General features: G+C 33.7%; 8 protein-coding genes across 8 annotated transcripts; 5 read left to right on the forward strand and 3 right to left on the reverse strand.

Moving 5' to 3' along the window:
* The first annotated feature begins 8 nt into the window (after nt 1-8).
* On the forward strand, nt 9-836 carry BX664DRAFT_280737 (60S acidic ribosomal protein P1). Its single transcript, XM_051541495.1, has 3 exons — nt 9-230; nt 310-537; nt 623-836. The coding sequence occupies exons 1-3, from the start codon at nt 165-167 to the stop codon at nt 647-649; spliced, it is 321 nt and encodes a 106-aa protein (XP_051400481.1). The 5' UTR covers nt 9-164; the 3' UTR covers nt 650-836.
* BX664DRAFT_333539 (uncharacterized protein) lies at nt 753-3,221 on the reverse strand. Its single transcript, XM_051545532.1, has 10 exons — nt 3,107-3,221; nt 2,711-2,965; nt 2,499-2,533; nt 2,221-2,389; nt 2,096-2,147; nt 1,929-2,034; nt 1,609-1,860; nt 1,289-1,535; nt 1,107-1,202; nt 753-1,030 (listed from the first exon to the last, which is right to left on the reverse strand). Exons 1-10 carry the CDS (start codon nt 3,132-3,134, stop codon nt 939-941), a joined length of 1,332 nt encoding a protein of 443 aa, XP_051400482.1. The 5' UTR covers nt 3,135-3,221; the 3' UTR covers nt 753-938.
* A 651-nt stretch (nt 3,222-3,872) lies between these two features.
* On the forward strand, nt 3,873-6,114 carry BX664DRAFT_333541 (uncharacterized protein). Its single transcript, XM_051545533.1, has one exon. The coding sequence runs from the start codon at nt 3,898-3,900 to the stop codon at nt 6,019-6,021; it is 2,124 nt and encodes a 707-aa protein (XP_051400483.1). The 5' UTR covers nt 3,873-3,897; the 3' UTR covers nt 6,022-6,114.
* A 216-nt stretch (nt 6,115-6,330) lies between these two features.
* Nucleotides 6,331-9,211, forward strand: BX664DRAFT_386100 (tRNA synthetases class I, catalytic domain-containing protein). The gene is made up of 8 exons (XM_051549303.1): nt 6,331-6,409; nt 6,525-6,642; nt 6,701-6,800; nt 6,864-7,026; nt 7,101-7,267; nt 7,338-7,802; nt 7,889-8,590; nt 8,659-9,211. The coding sequence occupies exons 1-8, from the start codon at nt 6,361-6,363 to the stop codon at nt 9,079-9,081; spliced, it is 2,187 nt and encodes a 728-aa protein (XP_051400484.1). The 5' UTR covers nt 6,331-6,360; the 3' UTR covers nt 9,082-9,211.
* Nucleotides 9,212-9,874: 663 nt separating this feature from the next.
* On the reverse strand, nt 9,875-12,896 carry BX664DRAFT_263008 (uncharacterized protein; the record flags this gene model as incomplete). Its single annotated transcript, XM_051540748.1, has 7 exons — nt 9,875-10,230; nt 10,357-10,602; nt 10,831-11,079; nt 11,143-11,748; nt 11,810-12,250; nt 12,380-12,396; nt 12,547-12,896. 7 exons carry the CDS (start codon nt 12,894-12,896, stop codon nt 9,875-9,877), a joined length of 2,265 nt encoding a protein of 754 aa, XP_051400485.1.
* A 1,954-nt stretch (nt 12,897-14,850) lies between these two features.
* Nucleotides 14,851-16,030, reverse strand: BX664DRAFT_333548 (biogenesis of lysosome-related organelles complex 1 subunit 1). Its single transcript, XM_051545534.1, has 6 exons — nt 15,922-16,030; nt 15,740-15,812; nt 15,543-15,675; nt 15,384-15,468; nt 15,256-15,323; nt 14,851-15,171 (listed from the first exon to the last, which is right to left on the reverse strand). The coding sequence occupies exons 1-5, from the start codon at nt 15,983-15,985 to the stop codon at nt 15,256-15,258; spliced, it is 423 nt and encodes a 140-aa protein (XP_051400486.1). The 5' UTR covers nt 15,986-16,030; the 3' UTR covers nt 14,851-15,171.
* An 858-nt stretch (nt 16,031-16,888) lies between these two features.
* On the forward strand, nt 16,889-19,381 carry BX664DRAFT_262942 (RasGEF domain-containing protein; the record flags this gene model as incomplete). The annotated part of the gene is made up of 4 exons (XM_051540745.1): nt 16,889-17,666; nt 17,820-18,215; nt 18,729-18,922; nt 19,064-19,381. 4 exons carry the CDS (start codon nt 16,889-16,891, stop codon nt 19,379-19,381), a joined length of 1,686 nt encoding a protein of 561 aa, XP_051400487.1.
* A 4,086-nt stretch (nt 19,382-23,467) lies between these two features.
* Nucleotides 23,468-25,384, forward strand: BX664DRAFT_386104 (uncharacterized protein; the record flags this gene model as incomplete). Its single annotated transcript, XM_051549304.1, has 5 exons — nt 23,468-23,519; nt 23,730-23,788; nt 23,850-23,891; nt 24,700-24,771; nt 25,260-25,384. The coding sequence occupies 5 exons, from the start codon at nt 23,468-23,470 to the stop codon at nt 25,344-25,346; spliced, it is 312 nt and encodes a 103-aa protein (XP_051400488.1). The 3' UTR covers nt 25,347-25,384.
* Between the last annotated feature and the right edge of the window lie 535 nt (nt 25,385-25,919).

Genomic DNA, 25,919 nt, shown 5'->3' on the forward strand with positions numbered 1-25,919 from the left:
TTCCTACCATTTTTGATTTCATTTCTTGTTTCATTCTTTTTTTTTTTTTTTACTTCTTCACTTTCAAGTGTTTTTTTAGAGCGTCTTGTATCCCATCCATAGGGTTAAATCGTTACTTGCGACAAATCAAAAACACAATCCATCCAAATCCTTATCCATCCATCATGTCTGCTGAACTTGCTGTCGTTTACGCTGCTCTCATCCTTCAAGATGACAATATCGATATCACTGTAAGTTTGTTTTTTTCCCATCCATCTCTACCGGAGTTGAATCATTCATTTTTATTTTTCATGTCATTTCTCCATATAGGCTGATAAGCTTCAAACTCTTGTCAAGGCTGCTGGTATTGATGTTGAACCCATCTGGTTCTCCTTGTACGCCAAGGCTCTCCAAGGTCAAAACCTCGGTGAACTCCTTTTGAACGTTGGTGCCCCTGGTGCTGGTCCCGCTGTTGCTGGTGGTGCTGCTGTTGCTGGTGGTGCTGCTGAAGAAGCCAAGGAAGAAGCTAAGGAAGAAGAAAAGGAAGAATCTGACGAGGTAAGTTGATAATTGTATTTATCTATCATTTTTTTATAATCTCTTATATAATCTTTTTTTCTTTATTAAAAAAAAACAAATATAGGATATGGGTTTCGGTCTTTTCGATTAAAGAATGATTTGTAGATAGTATTTGTTTTATCATCCTCTATTTGTGAAATAAAATATCATACATCCTTTCTTTTTTGAAAAAAAAAATAATCAACAATATACAACTGGACTTTTTTTTTATTTATTTTTATTTTTTATTGTTATTATCAAATGCAGAGATAGAAAGAGGAGGGTAGTCATCAAGAAAACTAAGCAATGAATAAACTAACTACTTTGAATAATGGACAGTGAATAGGATGGTTGTTCAAATTAGGGTGAATTGAATGAAATAAACTATAATAAATGAATCATCATGTTGTTCGTTCACCATCATCTACAGCTGCCATCAGATCATGAAGTATATCATAGCATTCGTTGAGCAAAGCTATGCATATGGCTTGACCTAATACAAAAGAAAAATGCCTTCAGTTTATTTTCTTTCATTTGACCTTTTTTTTTTTTGTAAAAAAAGAATTTACCTTCAGGGATATTGCCTTCATCATCATAAAAGATTCCATTTTGTCGCATATTATCAATACTTGCCAACTTTAATTGATATGGATATAAATCACGAGCTATCATCATAGAAAGAGTCAAAGATTATCAATCCTTTCTTTCTTTCCTTTTTTCTTGTAATCATTTTTTTTTTTTGATATCTTACCAGAGTCCGGTTTTCCCCATTTTGTTACCTCCAATAAACAACGACGTACAGTGCTGAGCTGATTGTGAATAGGCATAATGGCTTCACTGACAGGTACATTTTCGCTTAGCATTTTTGTAATCAGACGGTAACAGCCACGTAATAAAAAGTTGATCAATGCTTGTCCATCTGGTACATTGTCTTCTCCAGCTTGTGGATCACGGAATTTCCCATTGTGTCGTAATTTTTCAATTTCTTGTAGTTGTAACTAAGAAGTTTGTTTTTTTAGAAGAAAAGATAAGTTGACATTATCCTATTCTTTCATTATTAACTGATCTTACTTGGAATGTATATAAATCAGTTTCCCGCAAAGTCCATCGATGTGTCAAAGCTAATCGTTCTAATTGAGCTTTTATTTCCTTCAGTCGATCAGCAATAGGTTTCAAACTATCAGAAATATTATCAGTAGACGCAATCAAATCATGAGTTTCTTCATAAAGCTGTTCCAATAATCCAACAATCAAAGCTTGTCCATTTGGTACTGATCCATCTTTTGGAAATAAATCTGATTTCAAATTGTCAATTTGTCGTAACTGATAAAAAGAAAAGAAAAATGAATCAAACTATTCCTTATACTTTTTCTTTCTTTCTTATATTGTACCTTTTCTTGAAATGGATAAATGTCACTTGCTTTAAAACCACAGGGTCTTTGAGCTACCATGGCTAATTGTCGTCGTAGTTCCACAAGATCGTCTTGGAGAGGTTTTCTAAAAATAAACACAAGAAATATAAGGTTAATGGAGTTAGCGCAAAATGTGGCAAACTTACAGTTCTGGTGACACTTTTCGGATAGTAGATAAAAGTGAATCCAATGCGTCCTCTATCAATTAAAAAAAAAAAAAAAAGGTTACAAAAAATAAAGATGATGAATATATGTTAAATAACAAACTTACTGCTTTTAGTGTATTTCTTTTTCAATAGATCAAGGAAATAAGTGGGGTGATCATCAGGTTGATCTCGATCTTCATATATAATACTTCCAATATCTTCCAAACGTTCTTCAATTTCCACCAACACACGATCTGTGTAAATTCCCATTTGATTGAGTTGATCCAAGTAACGCTATTTTTGAATGATAGAATAATACCAATAATAATAATAATAATAATAATAATAAAAATGTCATTAATGTTATTGAATAGATTCTATTTTTTTTTTTTTTTTTACTTACTTCAACCGTAACCAGTTGGGCATAAACTGCAGGATCTAAATAACAATAATAATCATAATGATAAAATCAGCACAAAAGAAAAAATAATATAGTAATCATCCTACTTTCTCCACTAAACAACTCTAAAACTTATCCCCAAAATAACTATTTTTTTTTTAAAAAAATAAAATAAAATAAAAATAAAAAAACTATAAAAAAAAAAAAAAACTTACATTCACGGTTTCTTCCAATAGTCATAAAAAACAGAGATAATAAAGACATAACATCGTCCAAGACATCATTAACACGATTGCGGTTCTTTGAGCTCCATACATCCCCTGATCGACACGTTGCTAGTAATTCGACTTGTTGTTCAGTTTGTTGATATAACGAGATAATATCTTCAGCTTTGGGATAACTATCTCTATCTTTTTTCAGTGCAGATAGTCTATGCCGTATACTAATAAGCTTTTCCAGTATAGGTGCCTCTATATTCAATAATAAGAGAAGAATGAGTATAAAAAAGCAGATATAACAAATATTAAATAAAGGATAGGTGAGAGAGAAAGAGACAGAATCAATCAAAAGTTGTTTCATGTTTTTCCTTATATATAGTTAAATTATTTTACCTTGCATAGGAATAGGAACTGTGCTCATGGTATGTAAAGATATTTGAATTGATATAGATGAGGTAAAAATAGAAGAAGGAAGAAGAAAGAAATAGAAAAAATAAGGGAAAAAGAAAAAATAGAAAAAAGAACGCTTGAGGGAAATTTTTTTCTTTTCGAAGCGCTTTGCTCGGTTAATAAAAAGACCGAGTCTGTCAGCTCACCTTTTTTTTTTTTCATTCTACCCCGCATGATTATCATAGCTAAGGTTCTTGTTTATTACATGATTTTATAAAGGGGAATAGGTCTCTTTCATTCAAGAAATGTGATCAGATCTTCCCTGAGTGAACTGGTCAAAAATATAGATTTACATATCGTATTTATGAATAATCAAAAAAAAAAAAAGAAATTGATGCATTATGTAGTTTCTGGTATCATAAGAATTTTCTTATACTGGAGATCGTATTATTGATCAAATAGCACTTAAGAAGCTAGAGCAGACATATATGATAATAATGGTAATAGGATAGTACATCGAATGTAGTAATGGATGATCACATGATGATATTTTTCTTACGGGTGATTATGAATAACGTGTATTATGATGACTATATGATACACAGTATTGATTATAAACGGTAAATGACAGAGGGAAGTTTAATATAATAAACGATGTTTGATGATAAAAAAAAAAACATATGAGCCGGAGCCTGATTTCAAACAAATTTTCTTTTTCTCTTTCTTTTCCTTTCTTTCTCTCTTTCTTTTTTTTTTTTTTTTTTTTTTTTTTTTTTTAAACGTATCTCACTGAAATGGATCACTTTGATTCATCATACGACGCTCATGAAAGTGATGGTTGGAGAGATCCTACAATCTTACCTGATGCTAATTCTCTTCGACGTTCTGGAAATATTGTGAATCGTCATGAAACTGAAGTGACTGCCCCTAGCCGACAACCTGACGACTGCTGGATGTTGCCTTCTACCAGTACAGAAGTAGATATCTTGGGACCTCAAAATAAACAACTGGAAATTATTCAAAAGAAAACTGAAGCATACTTGGTATTCAACCGTGCAAAACATCAAGTTGATATTTGGGGTGATCACGTTTCCATTCCTCTTGCCAGACAGTATCTTGATCATTTGGGCGACCAACACCATGAAAAGAAACAGCCAACAAGAAAAACCAAGAAATGGGGAAAACCTGAACGTCAACTAACGGAAAAAGAACAACGACGCGAAGAAAAACGACAACAACGCCAGATGGAGGAAAGAAGCTATCAAGGTCTTCCTGCTGGTCCTCAACCTTATATTGCCTTTTTTCCACTTCCTGATAACAACCTTCCATTGGAAAAATTCGTTGGTGAAAAGGAAAGTTTTCTCAACAAGCTTCGAGCATCAGGAAAATCACACATATGGTACGAAGAATCTATGAATGCTTTCAAAGTTGCTGGCCAAGACCAAGATCTAGTTCAAGAAACTGCCACCCGTTTACGTCAATGGTATCTCAAACAGTGTAGAAGACTTATGCCTGCCGAACTACGACTTTTATATCAACCCACAAAGAATATTGGTGCCCGATTCATCAAATTACCAGCATCCTTTACACCATGTGAACTTTATCTTCGTCAAACTGAATTTGATTCTTATCGGATGTTGGACCCTCTTGTCACAGGAGCCATCAAGGATACTCTTCATAAAAAAACAAATGCTTTGGTCAACCGCCCTAAGGAATCTTTGGATCTAATTCAACTTGGAAATGAAGAAAATTATGAGGGATCTATTGAAGACAATGATGAATATCAAACTACTGGAGGTGATGGCGATTCTTCTGTTGTCTCGAAAAGTCTTTTGGATCTTAACGAACGAAATGCAAAATTGATTTCTGTTAAATTGGATGAAGGCCTGGAAAGCTTGCGATTATTGGATTGGGATATTTCTTTAGATGTGATCTTTGGACAAATTTATCTTGTAAGCTATCCCAAGAAAACTGATATGTATGTCTTTAGTGCAGAAGAATTGGCGGACAAGTACTTTCCTCATGACAAATTCGAATCCAAATTGGCACCTTGTATTGGTACGAGTCATGAACATGTCAAGGGTTTATTGGAATATCTTTCTCGACACGGCGAAGAGTATGCGGATTCACCTAGAACCTCTTTTACTGTTGAAGCTATACAAATGCCTACATTACCAGAAGCACCCAAAGAAGGATTTTCTCGTGGTGATCGTGCTACTGCTCCTGATTCTGGTACTATCAAGCCTGGTCTTTCTTGGAGAACGATGGTGAAGGTGAACGGATTTACAAAGGACGGTTATGTTAGATTATGGGATTGTGTAACGGATTACAAGTCATTGGTCAAGATTAGTTGCGCCAACTTGGAAGGTGAATACTCTTGGGAAACACGATTGAAATATGCTCGACGATTACCTTCTGAACTCAATACTCCTCATGGACAGTTTGTAGATAAGATGCGACTCACGAATACAAATCGACTTTCGATGATGATGGTACCAGGTTATCAACCTCATATTATTAAACAAATCACAACATGGGTTTATGGTTGGGGATCTTATGTAGTGGAAGTGGAAAAGGAAGAAATGTGGGATATGGCAAATATGGATGACATTCATACTTCCAAGTTAACAACATCTGGTCTTCCTTTGGATCTGTCGAAATTTACTCCTCATCGTGTCAACTATCATATATCCATGTACAAGGAACGCTGGAGAAATAGGTTTTCTGATAATCTCAACTTGGATATTGGTGAAGCACCTTCATGGACCCCTCGTCATTTCCTGAACAACCCTGGTACTGCCAATATGAATGATCAAGAAGATGCTAAAACCATTCAAGAGGATGCCAAGAAATTTGCTGATATGTTGTCTAGTGTTTTGCCCCGTTATTTTGAAAATCGTCCAGTATCCTTAGTTTAGTATCCATTTTTTTTATGTTTTCATACCCTTTATCACTCTGTCTATATTTTATCAAAAAAAAAAAGGAAATAAAATTACTTTTGATTACTTTTATTTATTCGTTTTTAATGCCTGTACTTAATATGACAGAAGATGATTCATGCATAGTCAAAATAGAAGATTTTTTTTTTTTGGTTCGAACCTGAGTCCAAAAATGAAGTGACTCAAAAGAAAACGCTCAGTGGCTAAATTTGACGTTGTGTCAATAATTATATAAACAACTGACTTTTTATTTGTTCTCTTTCTTTTTTCTTTTCTTTTTTTTTTTTTCTTCCCCTTATTTTCCTTTTTATTTGAAACATGGTTCTCAAACTTGTTGTTGCCACAAAGGCATCTCCTATAAGCTATGGTAAAGTAATATGATCAAAAGGAAAAACCATTCAAGGTCAATATATAGATAACTATATATATATATATATATATATAGACTGACTAACTATATTTTTTTTTTATGTACCTTAAAGGATCACTCGCTATCGCTCAACAAATCAACTCTATCAAGCCTGGATCTATTGAAATCGATCTACTAGATGCCAAGACCGTTGAAGGTGATAACATTACCGCTCTTGTTGACTATGAAGGGTAAATAAAGATATATATAAGATTTTGACAATGTTACTTATCGGTATTTTCTTCTTAGTGCCAAATATGATAACTCATATTCAATTGCTCGTCTTTTTGGTCGACTCTTCCCTGAAGCCAGTTTATATGATCCCAAGGATCCTATCAGCTCTACTTTGGTAAGAAATTAGATGTAGATAATATTAAGATCAGATAACTAATTAATTTTTTTTTTTATTTAGGTGGATCAATGGCTTGACTTTGCTCAAATCAAATTGGATACTGCTGATTTCAAGGCTCAAAATGAAGCTTTCAAGGAATTGAACAAGTATCTTACTCTTCGTTCTTACATTGTTGGTTACTCTGTATCTATTGCCGACTTTGTTATTTTTGGTGCTTTAAAGGGTAAAGATAAAAATAAAATTATATACTTTATCTATTTACTAATACAACATAAAACTCTTATTTTTTTTTTTTAGCTTCTTTGGCCTTTGGACGCGTCTTTAAAACCAAAAAGGAGTCCCTTGGTATTTATCTTGTTCGTTGGTTCGAATATATTCAATCTCTTGATGCTTCTAAATTGGCTGTGGATAGTGTACAATCTACTCAAAAGAAGCAAGACAAATCTTCCAAATCTGCTTCAAAGGTAAAGAGAAAAAGAGAGAGAGATTCATAAAAGGAATGACAGTATATATATTTACCTTCTTATTATATAGGGTAAGAATTCTGATCAAGGTAAATTCGAAATTGGTCTTACTGAAGCTGAAATGGGCAAGGTTGTTACTCGGTTCCCTCCTGAACCTAGTGGCTATCTTCATATTGGACATGCTAAGGCTGCTTTGTTGAATCAATACTTTGCTGAAACTTACAAGGGCAAGATGATTGTACGATTTGATGATACCAATCCAAGCAAGGAAAAGGAAGAATTCGAAGAATCTATCAAGGAAGATTTGGCTCTTATTGGTGTGGATTCTACCATTGTCACTCACTCTTCTGATTACTTTGATCAAATGTATGAACTTGCCCTCAAATTGATCAAGGATGGTAAAGCTTATGTGGATGATACCGATCAAGCAACTATGCGTGATCAACGTATGAACTGCGTACCTTCCAAATGCCGTGATTTGTCTGTGGAAGAAAATTTGCGTCGTTTTGATGAAATGAAAAATGCCACTGAATTTGTAAGTATAATATATTTAAATAAAAAAAATATTTAAATAAAAAAAAAACGAAAACTCACTTTATTTATTTATTTATTTATTCTTAGGGTCAATCTTGTTGTTTACGTGCCAAGATTAGTGTGAATGATCCCAATGGTACTCTTCGTGATCCTGTTATTTACCGTTGTAACTTGACTCCTCATCATTATGCTGGTGACAAATGGAAGATGTATCCTACCTATGATTTTGCTTGTCCTATTGTCGATTCTTTGGAAGGTGTGACTCATGCTCTCCGTACCAATGAATACCGTGATCGTAATGCTCAATATCAATGGATGATCGAAGCTCTTGGTCTTCGCAAGGTCACTATTTGGGATTTCAGTCGTATCAACTTCGTCTACACCTTATTATCTAAGCGTAAGCTCCAATGGTTTGTTGATAAAGGTTTTGTTACTGGTTGGGATGATCCTCGTTTCCCTACTGTCCGTGGTATCCGTCGTCGTGGTATGACTATTGAAGCTCTCAAACAATATATTCTCATGCAAGGTGCTTCTCAAAACACGTTATTATTGGAATGGGATAAACTCTGGGCTTTGAATAAGAAGGTAATTGATCCTGTGGCTCCTCGTCATACTGCTGTATTGAAAGACAAATTGGCTGTCTGCAATATCCAAGGTATCTCTGCCAAGGAAGTCAAGGAAGTGCCATTACATAAGAAGAATCCTGATGTCGGTACAAAGAAGACCAACTATTCCTCTAAGATTGCCCTTGATCAAGAAGATGCTCAATCTTTGGAAGATGGTGAAGAAGTAAGTCTCTAGTATATATATAATCAGAATGATTCAGTTGATCTCACCTTTTTTTTTTAAAAAAATAGATTACTTTGATGGATTGGGGAAATGCCTTTGTTCGCAAGATTCAAAAGGATGGTGATATTGTGACCAGTGTAGATTTGGAGTTACATTTGGAAGGTGATTTCAAAAAGACCAAAAAGAAATTGACCTGGTTGTCTTATGATGATGAAGTTGTGCCTGTGACTTTGGTGGATTACGATTACTTGATTACCAAGAAGAAGGTGGAAGAAGGGGATGATGTCAAGGATTTGGTGACTCCTGTGACTGAATTCAAGGTGGATGCTATTGCTGATGCCAATATTAGTCAATTGAAGAAAGGTGATATCATCCAATTCGAGCGCAAAGGTTATTACATTTTGGATGCTCTTGCTACTGCTACCGACTCTGCTCAATTCATTCAAATCCCTGATGGCAAGGCTGCTTCTACTATCTCCAAACACAAATGAAAAGGTACAATCAACTCATTTTTAGTTTTTTTTTTTTGTGTATGTAGTTTATCGTCTTTTTATTATCATTATATTAGCATTCGTTAGTTTGAATTTTCTTTTTAATAAAGTCAACTTTATTGTGATAAAAGGTCTTTCTTGTCTTTATTCTTCATCTTCCCATTATTATCATTCATATCCACATTTCATCACACGGTAAAAAAAAAAAAAATATTGATCAGATATTGATTTTTAGCCAATACCTGTATGATTTTTTTTTTTTGATGTTGGCATATGTATATTGACTTTTCGTATTGAAAAGTCGATACTAGTATTCATTGTTCAATATATTTTTTTTCTTTTTACCGTGTCAGAGCGAGATATCAACGTATATCGGAATAATAACAATAATCAGGAACACCATACACAGTAGGACACACGAAAAAAAAAAAAAAAGAAGATGATTTTCGTTTATTTGCTCTGCGTATATAAAGTAGGTATGTTTGTAAGTAGGGGGTAAGGAAAGAAACACATACGTGCGTATCCAACATTCAGTGAGAAAGGAAGGGGAAGGTAAATAATAATAATAATAATAATAAAACATGAGTAAGAAAGAAGAAGGCATATAAAATAAGGCATGTATAATAGATAGAACTACAAAAAAAAAAAAAAAATAATGAGAAATAAAAAAGAAAAGTATATATAAAGGAAGGATAAAGAAAGAAATAAAAAAAAAGTATAATTCACAATAAAAGAAGGGGGGATAATGACTAACTAATAACCAATGAGATGACAAAAAAGAAAGATGGATAGATCAGAATTGATAAAAGATATTGGTTTTGTGTATAATGCCATCAGCCGCCTTGACCAGCAATAACGGCAATTGGTAGTGAGTCTTGATACGTGCTGCATTGACAAGATTGTTTGATGAGATGGTGGGTGATGTGGATGAGATCGGTGCTTGGTATGATTCCACAAATGTACAATCCATGAGTTCCTGTCGAGAAGGTAAACGACAAATGACGAGTTCGCGACTTTTGTATTCCACATGTGGTGCCTTGATATCCCCTAACCAAACTTGCAAATCTCGAGCCAGATTGTCACCATGTAATTGAAGAACATCATCTTGCATGACGGAATAATGAGATAGATGAGGAAATACAAGAGAGGCTGGTGATGTAGATATTGATTTTCGATGTTGCTGTAAATAAGATGATGATTGTTGTTGTTGTTGTTGTTGTTGTTGTTGTTGTTGCTGTTGTAAAGGATATGTATGTTGAAGAGAAGAAGGATCACTGTTGTTGTCTGACGGCATAGATGAAGTAGGAGGCAAAAATGTATAGCTTGCAATATCTGTTCCTACCAAAGTCCACACTGCTGCATCAGATACATCCTCATACCAATAAGCACCACCCAATGGTCCATTGATCCATGAAGTTGATGATGATGAGGCAGCCGATGATGTTGATACTCGACGATGATGATTTTCAGGAATCGAGACTGATCGTGCACGATGATTCACCCAGTTACCATTTTGCATACCTGACATTGTAGAAGTAGATACAGAACCTTGTAGATGATGATGATGATGAGGATGTTGAAATTGTTGTTGTTGAAGTCCATAGTCATCATAACTATTAACACGACGTCGATGAGGAATAGTATTTGAGGTGATATTGTTATAAAAATCAGCAGTAGTCATATTGTTGTGATCATGATGCTGCATGGATTGAATAATATTATTGTTGTTATTATTATTATTATTACTACTGTTGTTATCGCTGGCAGTTGGTGATGGTGGATGAGGTTGATTGACAAATGTAGATACTTTTCGTTTTCGTACGACACGGCCCCCTTCTTCGATGATTTCTTCTTGAGCAAATGAAGCAGGTTGATGAGGTGGAGGTGGAGGAGGATTCTTGAGAATAGGTTGACGCTGTTCCGATGATCTGTGCATCCCAACCATATCATTCAGACAAGCCAGATAAGTCACAGGGGAAGTATATCGTGGTAACATACCTTCCATCAGACCGGTAATCAAATCGTTTGTATTTTGTTGATATTGTTGATTATTTGCACGACGTTGCTGATTTGAAGTCTGAGACGGATCGTGAACAATTTGAAGGGCAATCTTGTGTAACTGAGAGACGGGATCACCAAGCATTTCATCACCATATTCACCACCATTGGCAAGAAGAGGTTCATCCAAGCAACGAGCACCACCAACTACTGTTGAAGCTTTGTCCACTTTTCGAATAATCATGACAGGACTGACTAAACCTGTAGTCAAACATTGTAAAACAATATGTTGATTATAATGAATAGCTAATGGTTGTTGCGTTGTATTTCGAAGAGCGATAGCAGGAGGAGGAGGATAATTCACACTTGGTTTGAATGCACGATGACCAATATAATCTTCAGGTTGATTAGGCACAGTGTTCTCATCACGGAATTTTTGTTGTTCAGGAGGGCGAGAGGTATCGACTAACCATATAACAAATGGATCCCAAGAGGCTGTTCGTGCTACAAAACATGTTCCATCATTACTTTTCGATTGTTCGGTAGGAGATTGACCAGGATAGGCGAATGGAGAATCATTTCCGTTGGATACACCAAGGTATTTAGTTGAAACAGTCTGGGATCGAATGCGATTAAAAAGAGAGACAACAGATCCATGATGAATGCATACTAATCAAAATCAAAATCATCAATATTTCAAAAAAAAAAAAATAATTTTTTTAAGACTTACATTCCATATTTTTGATACTTTGTCTTTTTTTAGAAGGCTTGCTAATGACCTTGATACCTTTTCCAGCCAAAGTCCCCATCCATTGTCCATGAACTTGTAGTTTAACTAAACATTCTACACGTTTTCGTTTTTCATCAGCATCATTGATATAGAGTTGTTTGGATACACATCGACCTCCACCTAAAGGTTCCATTCGAGGGTTATGATACCAATCGCCACCATTGTTTTTTATTTCCGTGTTTGAATGACTTTTAAATCGTGTATTGTTGGTATTGGTGAGATCAGCGGTTGTTGTTGATGATGGTGTCATTGATTGAGTTTGTTGGCGGGGAAAACCAGTTTGTCCTACCACGGCGGCATTGATTTGACTATACCATTCAACTTGCCCAGTTTGTGAAGAAGATTCGCCGGAAATGCATACGGTCACTTTGGGAGGTGTCACTATCGTCATTGTGTCACCATGACCTTCTTGAAAAGAATGTTGTTGTTCATCATCATCATCAACATCGTCATTGCCTCCAATATCCTTTGTTGTACCATTGTTTTGATGTGTTGCAAAAGAGGAAGAACTAATCGATTTTTGTTTCCTTGACCACCAAGTAGAACCAACTAGAATCGCAGTAGGTGGAGGACATAAAAATCTAAAATATAAAAAAAGAAACAAAAACAAAAAAAAAAAAAATTCAGTGGTGTGAAAAAAAAAAATGAAAATTGACGGAACATAAAATGCTACTAACCTTTTCTCAGTGCCGTAGCTCTTTTGTGCGACTTTACTGGACATAATGATCACAGTTTTTTCACCTATGGCGCTCGGATCCTTGGATTGAAGGTATAGCTGAATGATGGGTCGAATCTTGGCTGCCGTTACTTGTTGTTGAATCACACGTGCTGTAGCCACTGCATGGAGATTTCTTGGTGGGAGTGAACGAAGAGCTGTAGATGTAGTGGTATTGGTAACTGCGTTGCTATTGTTATTGCCAACTGATAATGATTGAGTTGTTGTTGTTGATGATGATGACGATGATGATGTAGAAGAAGGTGCTGACGGATGTTGTCGTCGATAATCAAATACCAACTCTGTGGACATCATGGGAGCCTGGGAAGATGAAGTATAAGGTTCATAAGGCGTTCCTTCATTGATAGTCATCACCATATCCATATCCGTACTACCATTGTTTTTAGGAAATCCAGTAGGTGATGATAGAGGAGATAAATGTTGTTGTTGTTGTTGTTGATGATGATGATGATGGAAAGTAGTCATAGTTGTAGGTTGTTGTTGCTGTCGAAGCGAGAGATTGGATAATCGACCATACATTGGAGTAATAGCAGGTGATGAATGAGTTGATGCCATAGTTGCAGGTGAAGATGGAGGTGAACCAGTGTCGCTTACAGTAGGAGGATGATGATGAGAAGTCAATAACATCATAGTATTGTTGTTCCCTGAAGGTACCGATTTATCAGAGGACTATCAAAAAAAAAAAAAAAACCAAAAAAGGATTAGTTAGTGAAAACAGACTAAACAGCCTTTTTTTTTTTTTTTTTTTTTTTTTTTTTTTTTTTAATAAAATACCATTGGTGATGGGTCAGATATGGTATCAAATTTCATAATATCAAAATCAGGTTTGTCGACTGGTTTTCCATCAGGCAAGGAGTCCAAAAAACCCTCAGGAGAAAAAGCGGACTGATTGGACCGATCCATATTTGAATGTGAGTTAGATCGATAGGATGTTATTGATTGGTTAGTGGAGTCCCAAGGAGCAAGGTTCAGTTGAGAGTTTGATTCAAATGATCTATTGTCCAACTCGTGAGTTTGCAACAATGAATGAAGAGTATCATGTTGTGATGGTGGATGAGTATAATTTTCTTCTTCTTGCTGCTGTTGTTGTTGATGTTGTTGTTGTTGTTGTTGCGTATTACCATTATAAGCATCATCACTATTTGAAGGAAAGAAATCGTGAGATTCTTGTTGAAAACCATCAAAAACAAAAGGAGAAGGTTGTTGTTGTTGTTGAGAAGTAGCCCCAAAAGAATCGTGATAGGATGATTGAGAAGATAGAATAGTGGCTGAGTGCATGTTTCCCTGCTCCATAGCGGATGACCAATGGTTCGGTTGTTGTTGCTGTATGGAATCAGTCAATTGAGTAGTTGTTGAAGGTGACCATTGGTAATCACTAAAAAAAGTTTCTGATGTTGATACACGTTGTTTTCGTTTACGCGAATCAATTGTTGATATTTCAAGTAAAGAGGAAGAAGAAGAAGAAGGAGCAGAAGAAGTAGCTGGCACTTGAAAGTAATTAGAAGGCACCGATATTGGTTGATATTCTGCCATGAATACCAATTCAAATCAACCAAGATGGGAGAATGTAAATAAGACAAGTAGTAAAAAAAAAAAAAAAGAAAGGGAATGTACAAAAACAAATAAAAAATAAAAATAAAAAATAAAAGAAAGAAAGGATTTATTATTGAAAAGTGTGGGAGAACATAAAGAATATGAACGAAGAAAGTAAAAAAAAAAAAAAAAAAGGAAAAAAAAAAGGTTTAACAAAAAGTGCGGGGTAAACTGGATGCTGATTTTAAAATTCCAGGCAAGTTGGATTTACCACGTCTTGTGTGGCTCCTCCTAAATACACACACGCTATAAAAAAGGTCTATCATAACAAACAATAACAACAACAACAACAAAACTAGGATAATGAATCTATTCATCCTATTATAAAACATAATTGACAGTAATAGAGAAGAAAACGAAAAAAGAGAGAGAGAGAGAGAGAAGAAAAAACAAACCTGATCGATATTGATTCCAATGATACGTTTACGTAGATCAAAAACGGGAGACAAAAGTGGGGTCTCCCCAACAACGAAAAAAAGCGACATCATCCACGTTCTACAGTGTCTTTTTTGCTTTGGTTCACGTTACACTTATCCCATATACAATCAAGACGAAATCTATGCACATGACCATTTTGTATCCATTGTCCTCTTTCTTTCTTTCCTAAAAGAACAAAAAAAAAAAAAAAAAAAAGAGAGAACTAAGAAAAACATTCTATTTTGACATTTTTTCTTTATTTTTATTTTTGTATTAGTAAAATAATAACTAGACTACTATAGTAAATCTCCAAATATTTAAACTAAAACATACACGATAGTATAAACTTTAAAAATAATAATAATAATGTATAATCCAAACATAAGAAAAAAAAGACAAATCTGTCATTTCTATATCTAGTACAATTCCTAGTTCCAGTTCATCCAATCCAATTACCAATATCAGTTAGAATCATAAATCCAATAATAAAAAAAAAAAAGAGGTAAGTCTTCTTTTCGGTCATAAAGTCATTGGAATATTTGTATGTTTTCCTGTCCTGGAAAAAAGAAACAAAAAAAAAAAAACTTTTGTGAGGGGAACTAACGGTGATACAATAAATCTAATTTTTTTTTTTTTTTACCTATGATGACGATATCGCCGTTGAATGTTCATCACCTGGTCTGTTCTTTGTTGTAGCGTCAATGTTGCCTAACAGATTTTACACTTATTTTAATCATCCACTTATATATATATATATATATTATTTACCTTGATAAACAAAATCTAATGTAGCCATCACTGTTTTCATATCTTGTTCCATCACTTGTGTCCAATTCTTGACGTCACCTAACTCCTAATGATATATGATAAATTAATATTACCCATATTCAAATCTTTTCTCTCTTCTTTTTTTCTTCTTTTTAATACCTTGAGAGCATCATTGAAATCATCAACGAGGGTTAACCATTGTTTGGTTTGCTTGGTATATCTTGATGTCTGTGTAGCTAATTCTTTTGATGCTTGTTCTAGGGCTTTTTGTTTTGCAAACATGGTCGATACACTATATTATAAAATGAATGCAAATAAAGTCATTTAAAGTCTTGCAAGTTGGTTTTCTTTTTTACCCTTGATTCACGTGGTCAGATACTGTGTCGGTTAAGGTATGTGTTGTATTCAAAGCTTCTTTTCTTAACTGATCTATTTAAAATAAATAGAAAAAAACAATGAATACGTATGTTTCTACTATATACATATGATGATCCTAAGGAATAGCAATCTTGTTGTTCCTTTTCTTTTTTTTTATTACCATTTTGTCGTTTTGATTCTGCTTGTTTCTGATGATGGTTTTTCAATAATTGTGCTAAAGACATTTGATATATATATATAAAAGAAAATAAAACGGAAAGAAAGTAAAAAAAAAAAAAAAAAAAAAAAATGCGAGCGTACTTCCGATTTTTATTCCGGCAACTTGGAAATTATTGAATTGAAAAAAAAAATGGTATTACTTTTACGAAGTAAATTGATATTATTGTTTTTTCAAACAAGCCTACCATCATATAATAAAAGATACTATTATGATATTATATCTAATGTACTTGATTAAAAATGTACCCGGGTCCAACATCCGGTGATAATGATTTTGAAAGAAGTTGGTACCCAAGAGATAGGATTTGAAGTCCGCTTACTGCCCCGTGGTATGACAAAAAGGTAAAGAAAACGTGTGTCGAGGCAAAAAAAAAAAAAAAACAAGAAAAATAAAATAAAGATTTTGACATGTATAGTCCAATAGGGAAATATATTATAAACTAGTATAAAAAGTAAAGGAAATCATAAAATAGTTATTATAATATTCTATTAATATATTAAAAAAAAATAAAAATAAAAGGATTTTCCACACATCACACATACATATACATATATTATGTTAGAGTAGAGACTCCTCTCCGACTGACGCAAAAAAAAAAAAAAAAAAAAAATCTTATTTTCTTTTCTTTTTTTTTTTTTCTTCTTTTCTTTTCCTTTTTTTTTTTTTTTTTTTTTTCCTTTATATATCTATTTCTATATATTATCCTATGGTAACTACCATTCCTACTATTCCTTTATCTCCCATTACCAAATCTTGGTTACTATGTCAAACTGACCTTGAACAAGCAAACGTAGCACTTTCCAGGGCAAAAACTCAAACTCATCCTAATGTGTCTGTCAGCATTTTACGAAAACTTCTCGAGCAAGTCAAGGTAGAAAGACACCGTCATGATAATTTAACAAGACAAATGCAATCTGTACAAGCTGCCACTGCTCTTTATTGGACTCCTGATACTTTAGCCAAACAAATTGCTATTATTGATTGTCAATTATTCAGTATGGTCAAACTCGAAACTTCTTTACTCTGCCAACTGGATCTTGTCAATTCTCAACTTGATCGTTTATTGGATTTTCACCATTACCTTTCTCATAGTTTTGCACATCAACTTATATTTTGGTCAAGTTTATCCAAAACTACTACTTCGACTGTTATACCTCCTGTACAGCCCAAAGACAATTTGATATCCCATTTGGTTCAAGTCGCTCACCGTCTTTTACATATTTATCGTGATTTCTCTGGATTCGCTGCTATCATGAAAGCCCTTATGTTACCTCAAGTACAACGCTTGCGTTCTCTATGGAAGAATTGCCCATCTCGTATCAAAGAATTATTTAGTGAAATGGTTCCTATCTTATCATCTGATCAACAATACCAAGCATACCACAATATCCTCTATCAAAAACTCTCTTACTTTTTCTTTACACCATCATCTACTCTTGACTCAAAATCAATATCCAAAATGGTAGTGATTCCTTGGATGCAACCTCATCTACTCTCTTTACGCTCTATCGTGACTGACTATGCAGCTATTGGTGACGACCATGCAACATTACAACAAACATCAACAACTCCTTCCAAGAATCATTTGTGTCACCAAACTACTTCCAATATTGAACTTGTTTTGTCGGCCCCAGGACTTCAAAAACTGGCTGTGATCATGGCTCTCTTGGAACAATGTCAAACCTGTCCATCTTCATCCGATTCCTCCTTCTCTTCCATGACAACAAATACAATACCTTCAGCTTCTTCAATAGATATTTTGGAAGATTACATGCGGCCTTGGCGTCAAGATAATCATCATTATAATACTTTTTCTCCTGTCTCTATGGAAACAACAGGCGTCAATACAAACAACAACAACAACAACAACAACAAGAACAACAAGAACAACAACAACAGCAGCAGCAGCAGGAGATCAAGTCGACATTCTATGCATCCCACTACCAACAAGTCAAACACTAGTACTACTGTCCATGATCTTCATACTCTTTCTCCTGGTGATCTACTGGTGCATCATTGGTTAGTATCTCGTGTCTATTTACGCAGAGATCAGCTCGTGGATGAAAGTATACAAGTACAGCCTTTACTGCCTGGTGAACAACTCGTTTGTGATGCATTTGCTTCTGATGATGGTGCCTTGGAAATCCTTCTTCGCAAAAAATTAGATACTACTTCTCGACAGCACCTTACTGACAATAAACATCATACACAGTCAACCAATCCAGCTTCACCACGTATCTCTGCAGCGTTTGTCGGATGGAATACATCAACAACAAGGATTGAAAATGGAATTCACAACAGTACTACGGTTGATACCAATGACGAAAAACCACAACAGGATGGGAAAATGGATGATGATGACGACAATCTGGATTCTCATAATATCAAGACTGATCATCACAGTAATCAGCATACTCCATCATACGATAAAGGTGCCACTTCGCTCGAACATATCAATGTATCTCAACTACCATCACTATCTTTGTCAACCGATGATGACCACGTAATGAAGCAACAACAACAAGTAGGAGAAAAAACGAGTAGAATGGATAGCGCTAACTCGGCAACTGCATTGGATACACATTGTCCTGAAGATATGATTACAACCGACTCATTACAAGTAGACAATGGAAATGATTCGTCTGGAATGACACAGGATTTGACAGTTGATCTTGGGGACAAATCAACAACGACAACGACAGGAACAACAGCAACAACGGCAACAACCATAACAACAACGACAACAGGATCTATAGCATCATCTGTTTCTGTAGTTATTGAAAATCCAAGTAGTAAGCAAGAAAAAGAAAAAAAAGATCAAAAGGCAATGCCCACCTCAACTAACAACCCAAGCAAGAAATCCAAGCTCTCACCTACTGCACCTGAATTTGTACCATTAATGGTGGTGGCTCAAAGTCAATATGAAAATGTACCATCATCTGTAGCGGTGTCACCATCATCATCAGCACACGGCTCCCTTCAAGAAAACCTCTTATCGAATAACATGCACGCAAACATCAACAGCAACAAGCGAAATGGATATATACCTATGCCTAATAATATCAATGAATCATCTTCAGAGGAAGAATGGAATGGATACCCAACCCCTGTCTTAGAAGAAGAAGAAGACATATATGACCAAAAGCAACAACAACGACGACGATCTCATCTTGACAATGATGATGATGATGACGATGATGATGAAATTTGGACAGGATACCCAGGACCTCAACAACGACATGGATCGATGCATTCTATTGTATCAGATGAATGGAAAGGATACGAGGCTACCAAGGAAGAAGCAACATGGGAACTGGAAACGGCACTCAAGATGAAACAACGTGATTGGCAAGGTTATACTTTGGAAACTTTGAATGAGCAAGAGCTTGATGGCCAATAATTTTTTTTTTTTTTTTTTGGATCTATTTTATACTTGATTAGTTTAGTTCATCCCTTATTTATTCCTTTGATTATTCAATAAAAAAAATGATTCATTACAATTAATTGATACTTATATATGACTCAATTGGCCAATGTCTATTTCTTTTTTTTTTTTATGGGCATATGGGGTTTACTAATCATCAACACTTTATAGTTGAGTAGGATATCAATTAAATTATGGAATGACATATGTGTATCGACTTGTTCCTCCGTTCGAAGAACTCGTCATCTTATGATGGATGATGATAAATAATAGTTCAATAGAGATAACAAAGGTAATTATGATAGAAATATACACTTTATTAAAGAAGACGGTAAGTAAAAATGTTAAAACTGTCTAAGCCTAATTATCTTAAAAAATAAAAATCATGATTCCAACCCCAAAGACACACATACACAGAGAGAGGCTTAAAGCAGAATAAGAAGAAAAGTGATCTATGAGATATCTTTGTCACTATCTAACTTGCCTATTCTTTTGTCCAATAGAAAACCTATTACATACCCAGTCGATCCTATTGTATACTCCTTCATATATCTATCTACTGTATTTTCACAGAAAGAGTAAAAATAGCGAAAAATAGATTAGTTCATAGTATGTGAGACTGAAAGAAAGTAAATATAGAAGTATAATATATAAAGAGTGACTTTTAAATATATAATATAGATTAGTAAAATAATGTATAATGGTAACTTACAAATGTTCAGAGACTCATTGGTTAAAAAAAAAAATAAAAAAATAAAAAAAAGTAAAAGGAAAAAAAAAAGTGAAGAGTGCGCCAAATTTTTCTTTTGTCAGAGCTTGGTCCAACTTTTTCCATTGTCTCCAACAATTTTTTTTTTTTTTCAATCTCCAGATTTTTTTGATCTCGACCAACTTTTTTTTTTTTTTTTGATCTCGACCAGATCTTTTTTTTTTTTTTTGAGAATCTGATCCAACACACCCCCACATTGAGACCGGACTTTGAATGGATACCATTTATGGAAAACACTTATGATTTTAATAAAGTTGAATAAGATGAATAATAAATAATAATAATAATAATAATAATATGATGATGATATAAAGATAAACTTTATTAAACAAGAAGAAGAATATAAAAAGAATATAATAAGGCTAAAACTATCAATAAAAGAAACTATAGAAAAAAATGTCATCTATTTGTACACAAATTGGTTTCCCTTTCCAGTTGTTGTTAATAATATAGTTACATTAGTTATTCGTCCTTTTTATGTATCCAATTTTCATTTGGTTTTGTGATCTGTATATAAAGGATGATGATGTATCAAATCAATAAAAAAAGAAAGAAGAAAGAAGAAAAAGAGAATGAGAATCATATTTTAGACATTCTTTTTCTTTTCTTTTCTTTTTTTTTTTATATCTTACTTTGAATAGAGTAATTGACCATACTTGAAACGGATCATAACAATTGAATAATAGTAACATAATAAGACTGATGGACCTGTATCATGACAACCTATCTATTTAATAAATAAATGTTAATGGTTGATATGTGTAGTATATATTCCACTGTAGTTGGAACCTATACCAATAACAGTTGAAGGATGACAACGATAGTAATGATAACGATATCAATTTCCACGAGGATAAATAAATGATAAGAATTCAAACCATCTTGATAAGAAGGATGCCTTTATAGAGAAAAGAGCAACATATAAACAGCTAAATCTTGTATTTGTGACACTACCCATCAACAAAAAAAAAAAAAAGTGATACCTTGATTGACAGATCCTTCATTATCGTATTTTAAGTCTTACCTTCAAAGATAATATTCTTGATTGTGTTTTGTTTGTGCTTGATAACCATAATTGATAGATATATTCAATAGCCTTTCCATAGGCATTATACTGGAATACTGCTGAGAAAAAAAAAAGGAAAGAATGGGAATCGCAGCCATACCCAAATCACTTATTATTTTACTATTTCTTTTTTTTTCTTTTGGATTTATAGTAGTACCTTTGATAGTTATAGTACCATTGTTATAGTTTCATGATCTATTGAATATATATCGAGGATTCAGTTTGTAAACAAGAGTGAAGAGATGGTATTTCTATAACAAGATAAAAAGAGAGAGAGTTTGGTTAACAAATATATCAAGTCCCTTTTATTATATCTTTACTTACTTTTTATACAAAATAAAAAAAAAAAGAAGTTTATAACAGTAGTGATAAAGAAGAAGAAAAAGAACAAGAAAGTGTGAGAAAATAAAAAAATGTGAGGTCTATTTTATATAACCTCATGAATTGAGCCTTTCCTTTTTTGGATGTTCAACTACCGCTTTTCATAATTTATATTCATTACTTTATTATTTTATATTATCAGGTAATCAATTTATGATATTTAAACTGATTTATTATTCTATATGAATGTAATTGATGTTCCATAATAAAAAGTTGTTCAAATTGATTTAACTTCTATGCTTGATATTCCTTTTTCTTTTGTAATCTTTCTTCACTATCATGATTATTCAAAATTTAATGAATACAAGGAATATGAAATAAGTGATCAAGACATTCACTTGAAAGTATTTATTCTAATATATCATCATCATCATCATTATGATGTTACTATAATCAATAATAAAAAAAATCAATTCAAAAAAAAAAACTTAAACCTATGTGATTCCTTATGATTGGTAGATTTGATTTGCAGGATTTTTTAAACTGGTTCCGATCAGGTAGACATATAAAATAAATCTTTTTCTTTTTTCTTTCTTTCTTTCTTTCTTTCTTTCTTTCTTTCTTTCTTTCTTTCTTTCTTTTTTTTTTTTTTTTTTTTACACATTCCACAAATATTTACTCTTATTAAAGGTAAGTTTCAAAAACAAATGCTTTTCTTCTTTTTGTTTTTTTTTCTAACCTCTTTCCTTTTTTTTTTATATATACGTTCTTCTGATCTTGATCTTTTTACTACAACATCCATCCATCTAGAATTACCATTTTTTCTTCTTCTCATACTTCATAATTGGTATCCTTGACGATCATCATCACTGAATATATGTCTAAAAGAAAGAAAGAAATCTAGATACATGAAGTCTTGATCATTCAAATATAGTATCAATAGGATAATTACGCAAAGTGGCTATACATCTGAATCAGCGGAATGGATAGATATACAATAGGATCACAGAATTAAACGAAATGAATACGTGCTATTGTCATAAGGTGTGGATAACATGGATGAACAGGATATATTATAGGATTCAACTGGGTTGGATTATACAATCAATTAGAAGTATCTTTTTCTTTTATTCTGGCTTATGAATCGTTAGTGATTCTTTTTACTTGTAGTTTAAAATGATACTTAGTATATCAATTATATATATTTACATTCTTTTTTTTTTTTAATAAAATCATAATTATTACTTTTCTCTAATATTATTAGTTATTAGCTCTCGAACAGTCATCAATGCATTTCTGTACCTGGTTCCTTAAATAAATTAAATGACAGCTGAATCCAAGCAAAGAGAATCAGAGTTTAAAGACTTTCTAACAATAATATGAAAAACAAGAAACAACATGGAATCATATTAATTCTCTTTTTCATATACTTTGTCGTTTTTTTCCCTTTTTTGCCATATATTGTATTCTTGACTCGATCTAAATGTATTATCAACAGTGAAAGAAAAAGTAGATTAGTTTTTGACATTGAAAGGAAAATGTCAAAAAACTAATCTACTTTTTAATTGTACATTCATTATCACATTACAATATATTCTTTCTCTTTATTTTGCTACTTTTGGTACGTCACTTTTATCTATTCGGGCTTTTGCTTTCTTTTTTTTATTATTTATTTCGTTTCCCCACATTTTTCTTTTCTTTCTTTCTCTTTCCATTTCTCCACACTTTTTCCATTCATTCTCCGCACTCTGTTCGCGTCTCCATATTGGAATAATGACAGGTAACATATAAAATACAATGACAGTAATGGATTCTTATTCTACAATTGTCAATTTAGAAAATAAATAAAATAAAATAATAAAAAGTCAGTATAAAATATAATTACTTACTTGTTTTGTGTTAATTCATGACTCTTCTGGTTTTTCCATTTGTCAAGATCTCTTTTCTTCTCGGTTTTGGTCAAACGAAACGATGATACAAAGCAAGCCAATGGTGTAAAAAGATAAGTATAAAAAAAAATAATAGATGTTAAATATTTTTTATTGAAATGAGTTTATGAGTTGGCTGAATTGAGGTATCTTTCAAAGCAATCACGTATCTTTTCTTTTCTTTTTCCTTCCTTCTCTCGTCTTTCTTTCCTTCTTTTTTTTTTTTTTTTCTCTCTCTAGCTTTACCTGGTTATGGCTCTTCTAATGGTTTGGAACTGGTTGGAATGACAAGAATGGAGGTAAGACATAGATTAAGGAACTAATCGTTTTTCTTTTTTTTTTTATCTTTTTTACCATTAGACTCTGGACGGAGCACCAAATGCAAGTCAACTTGTGTTACAGGTACTTTTGAAGATCTTTTTTCATTTCTTCCTACTTGGTTGGTTATTCTCTCCTATGATGTTGGTTTCTTCAAGATTATTTCTCTAATGGTATGGTGTGCCTCTCACTCTCTTGTTGTTATCTCTCGAGTTTGCGTGGTCTCTTCTTCTCTTTTTTACTTGGTTGGTCTCTCTCTCTCTCTCTCTTTCCCTTTCCCTTATCTGTCTCTCATTGTCATGGTGCTTTCTTCGAAATCTCTTTCTTGCATGGTTGGTCTTTGTCTTTCTTTTCTTTTTTGTCCCTCTCACTTGGTATGATGTCTTCCACTTATTGTTTTCTCCCATGACCTTGGACTATTATCCCTTCGTCTTGTGGTACTCTCCATTCCTTTCAACAAAAATCAATAGCTTCGGTTTCGCCTATACTATTTGTAAATTGTCCTTGGTTCTTCCTTTGGTTTCACTTTTATGATTGATACATCAACACTGGTGAACCATGTAACTAAGGTAATCCATACATTAAAAAAAAAAAGGAGAGAGAATAATAGTGATGAACTAGTACTCGTTTTACTGATTCTATTTGTAGATGCCACAATTGTCGCCTATACAATCAAGATGATGCAAAACATCCACTGGTTATTGATAAGGTAACATGTATATATATAAAAAAAAAAAAGAGTAATAGATTGCTACTCATTTGGTTTATTTTAATTTGTAGGTATCATGATTGTCGCCTATACAATCAAATGTCGAATGGTCATCATCATTTTATACTTAGCTTTTGGTGATATTCAAAGATCATGGCGTGATGATCTTTGTTTATCTAACAGGCATTGGACTTGGTCGAGGATGACTGGTGTCTAGGATCATTTATGAATCTAGAGGCTGGATCTAGTGCTCAAGTAGGTGGAGACTAGAAGGCAACATGCAGGGAATACAGTATATCGCCTGTAGGTCGTGTTGTTTCATGCTGGAGTCCTTGGAAGTCCTGCCATTTGCGGTATGGTTTGGAAAGAATTAGGGGATAATATCATAACTGGTCAGTGGAGCGTATCTATTAAAACCGGAACAAGCTACCTACTTTGATGGTCTTAAAATGTCAGATATACTGCTAGTGGCAACCCTTCTTTCTCTCCGAACTCGTGATGATGATGACATTCAATTGCAATATGATACAAAACATCCGCTGGTGTTGACAAGGTAACATGTATATAAAAAAAGAAAAGAAAAAAAGAGTACCAGATTGCTACTCATTTGTTTTTTTTTTCTAATTTGTAGGTATCATGATTGTCGTCTATACAATCAATTGTCGAATGGTCATCATCGTTTTATACTTAGCTTTTGGTGATATTCAAAGATCATGGCGTGATGATCTTTGTTTATCTAACAGGCATTGGACTTGGTCGAGGATGACTGGTGTCTAGGATCATTTATGAATCTAGAGGCTGGATCTGGTGCTCAAGTAGGTGGAGGCTAGAAGGCAACATGCAGGGAATACAGTATATCGCCTGTAGGCCGTGTTGTTTCAAGCTGGAGTCCTTGGAAGTCCTGCCAATTGCGGTATGGTTTGGAAAGAATTAGGGGATAATATCATAACTGGTCAGTGGAGCGTATCTATTAAAACCGGAACAAGCTACCTACCTTGATGGTCTTAAAATGTCAGATATACTGCTAGTGGCAACCCTTCTTTCTCTCCGAACTCGTGATGATGATGACATTCAATTGCAATATGATACAAAACATCCGCTGGTGTTGACAAGGTAACATGTATATAAAAAAAGAAAAGAAAAAAAGAGTACCAGATTGCTACTCATTTGTTTTTTTTTTTTAATTTGTAGGTACCATGATTGTCGCCTATACAGTCAAATGTCGAATGGTCATCATCATTTTATACTTAGCTTTTGGTGATACTCAAAGATCATGGCGGGATGATCTTTGTTTATCTAACAGGCATTGGACTTGGTCGAGGATGACTGGTGTCTAGGATCATTTATGAATCTAGAGGCTGGATCTAGTGCTCAAGTAGGTGGAGACTAGAAGGCAACATGCA

The sequence above is a fragment of the Halteromyces radiatus genome (genome assembly GCF_025201355.1).
Source record: "Halteromyces radiatus strain CBS 162.75 chromosome Unknown BX664scaffold_4, whole genome shotgun sequence".
NCBI lineage: Eukaryota > Fungi > Mucoromycota > Mucoromycetes > Mucorales > Cunninghamellaceae > Halteromyces > Halteromyces radiatus.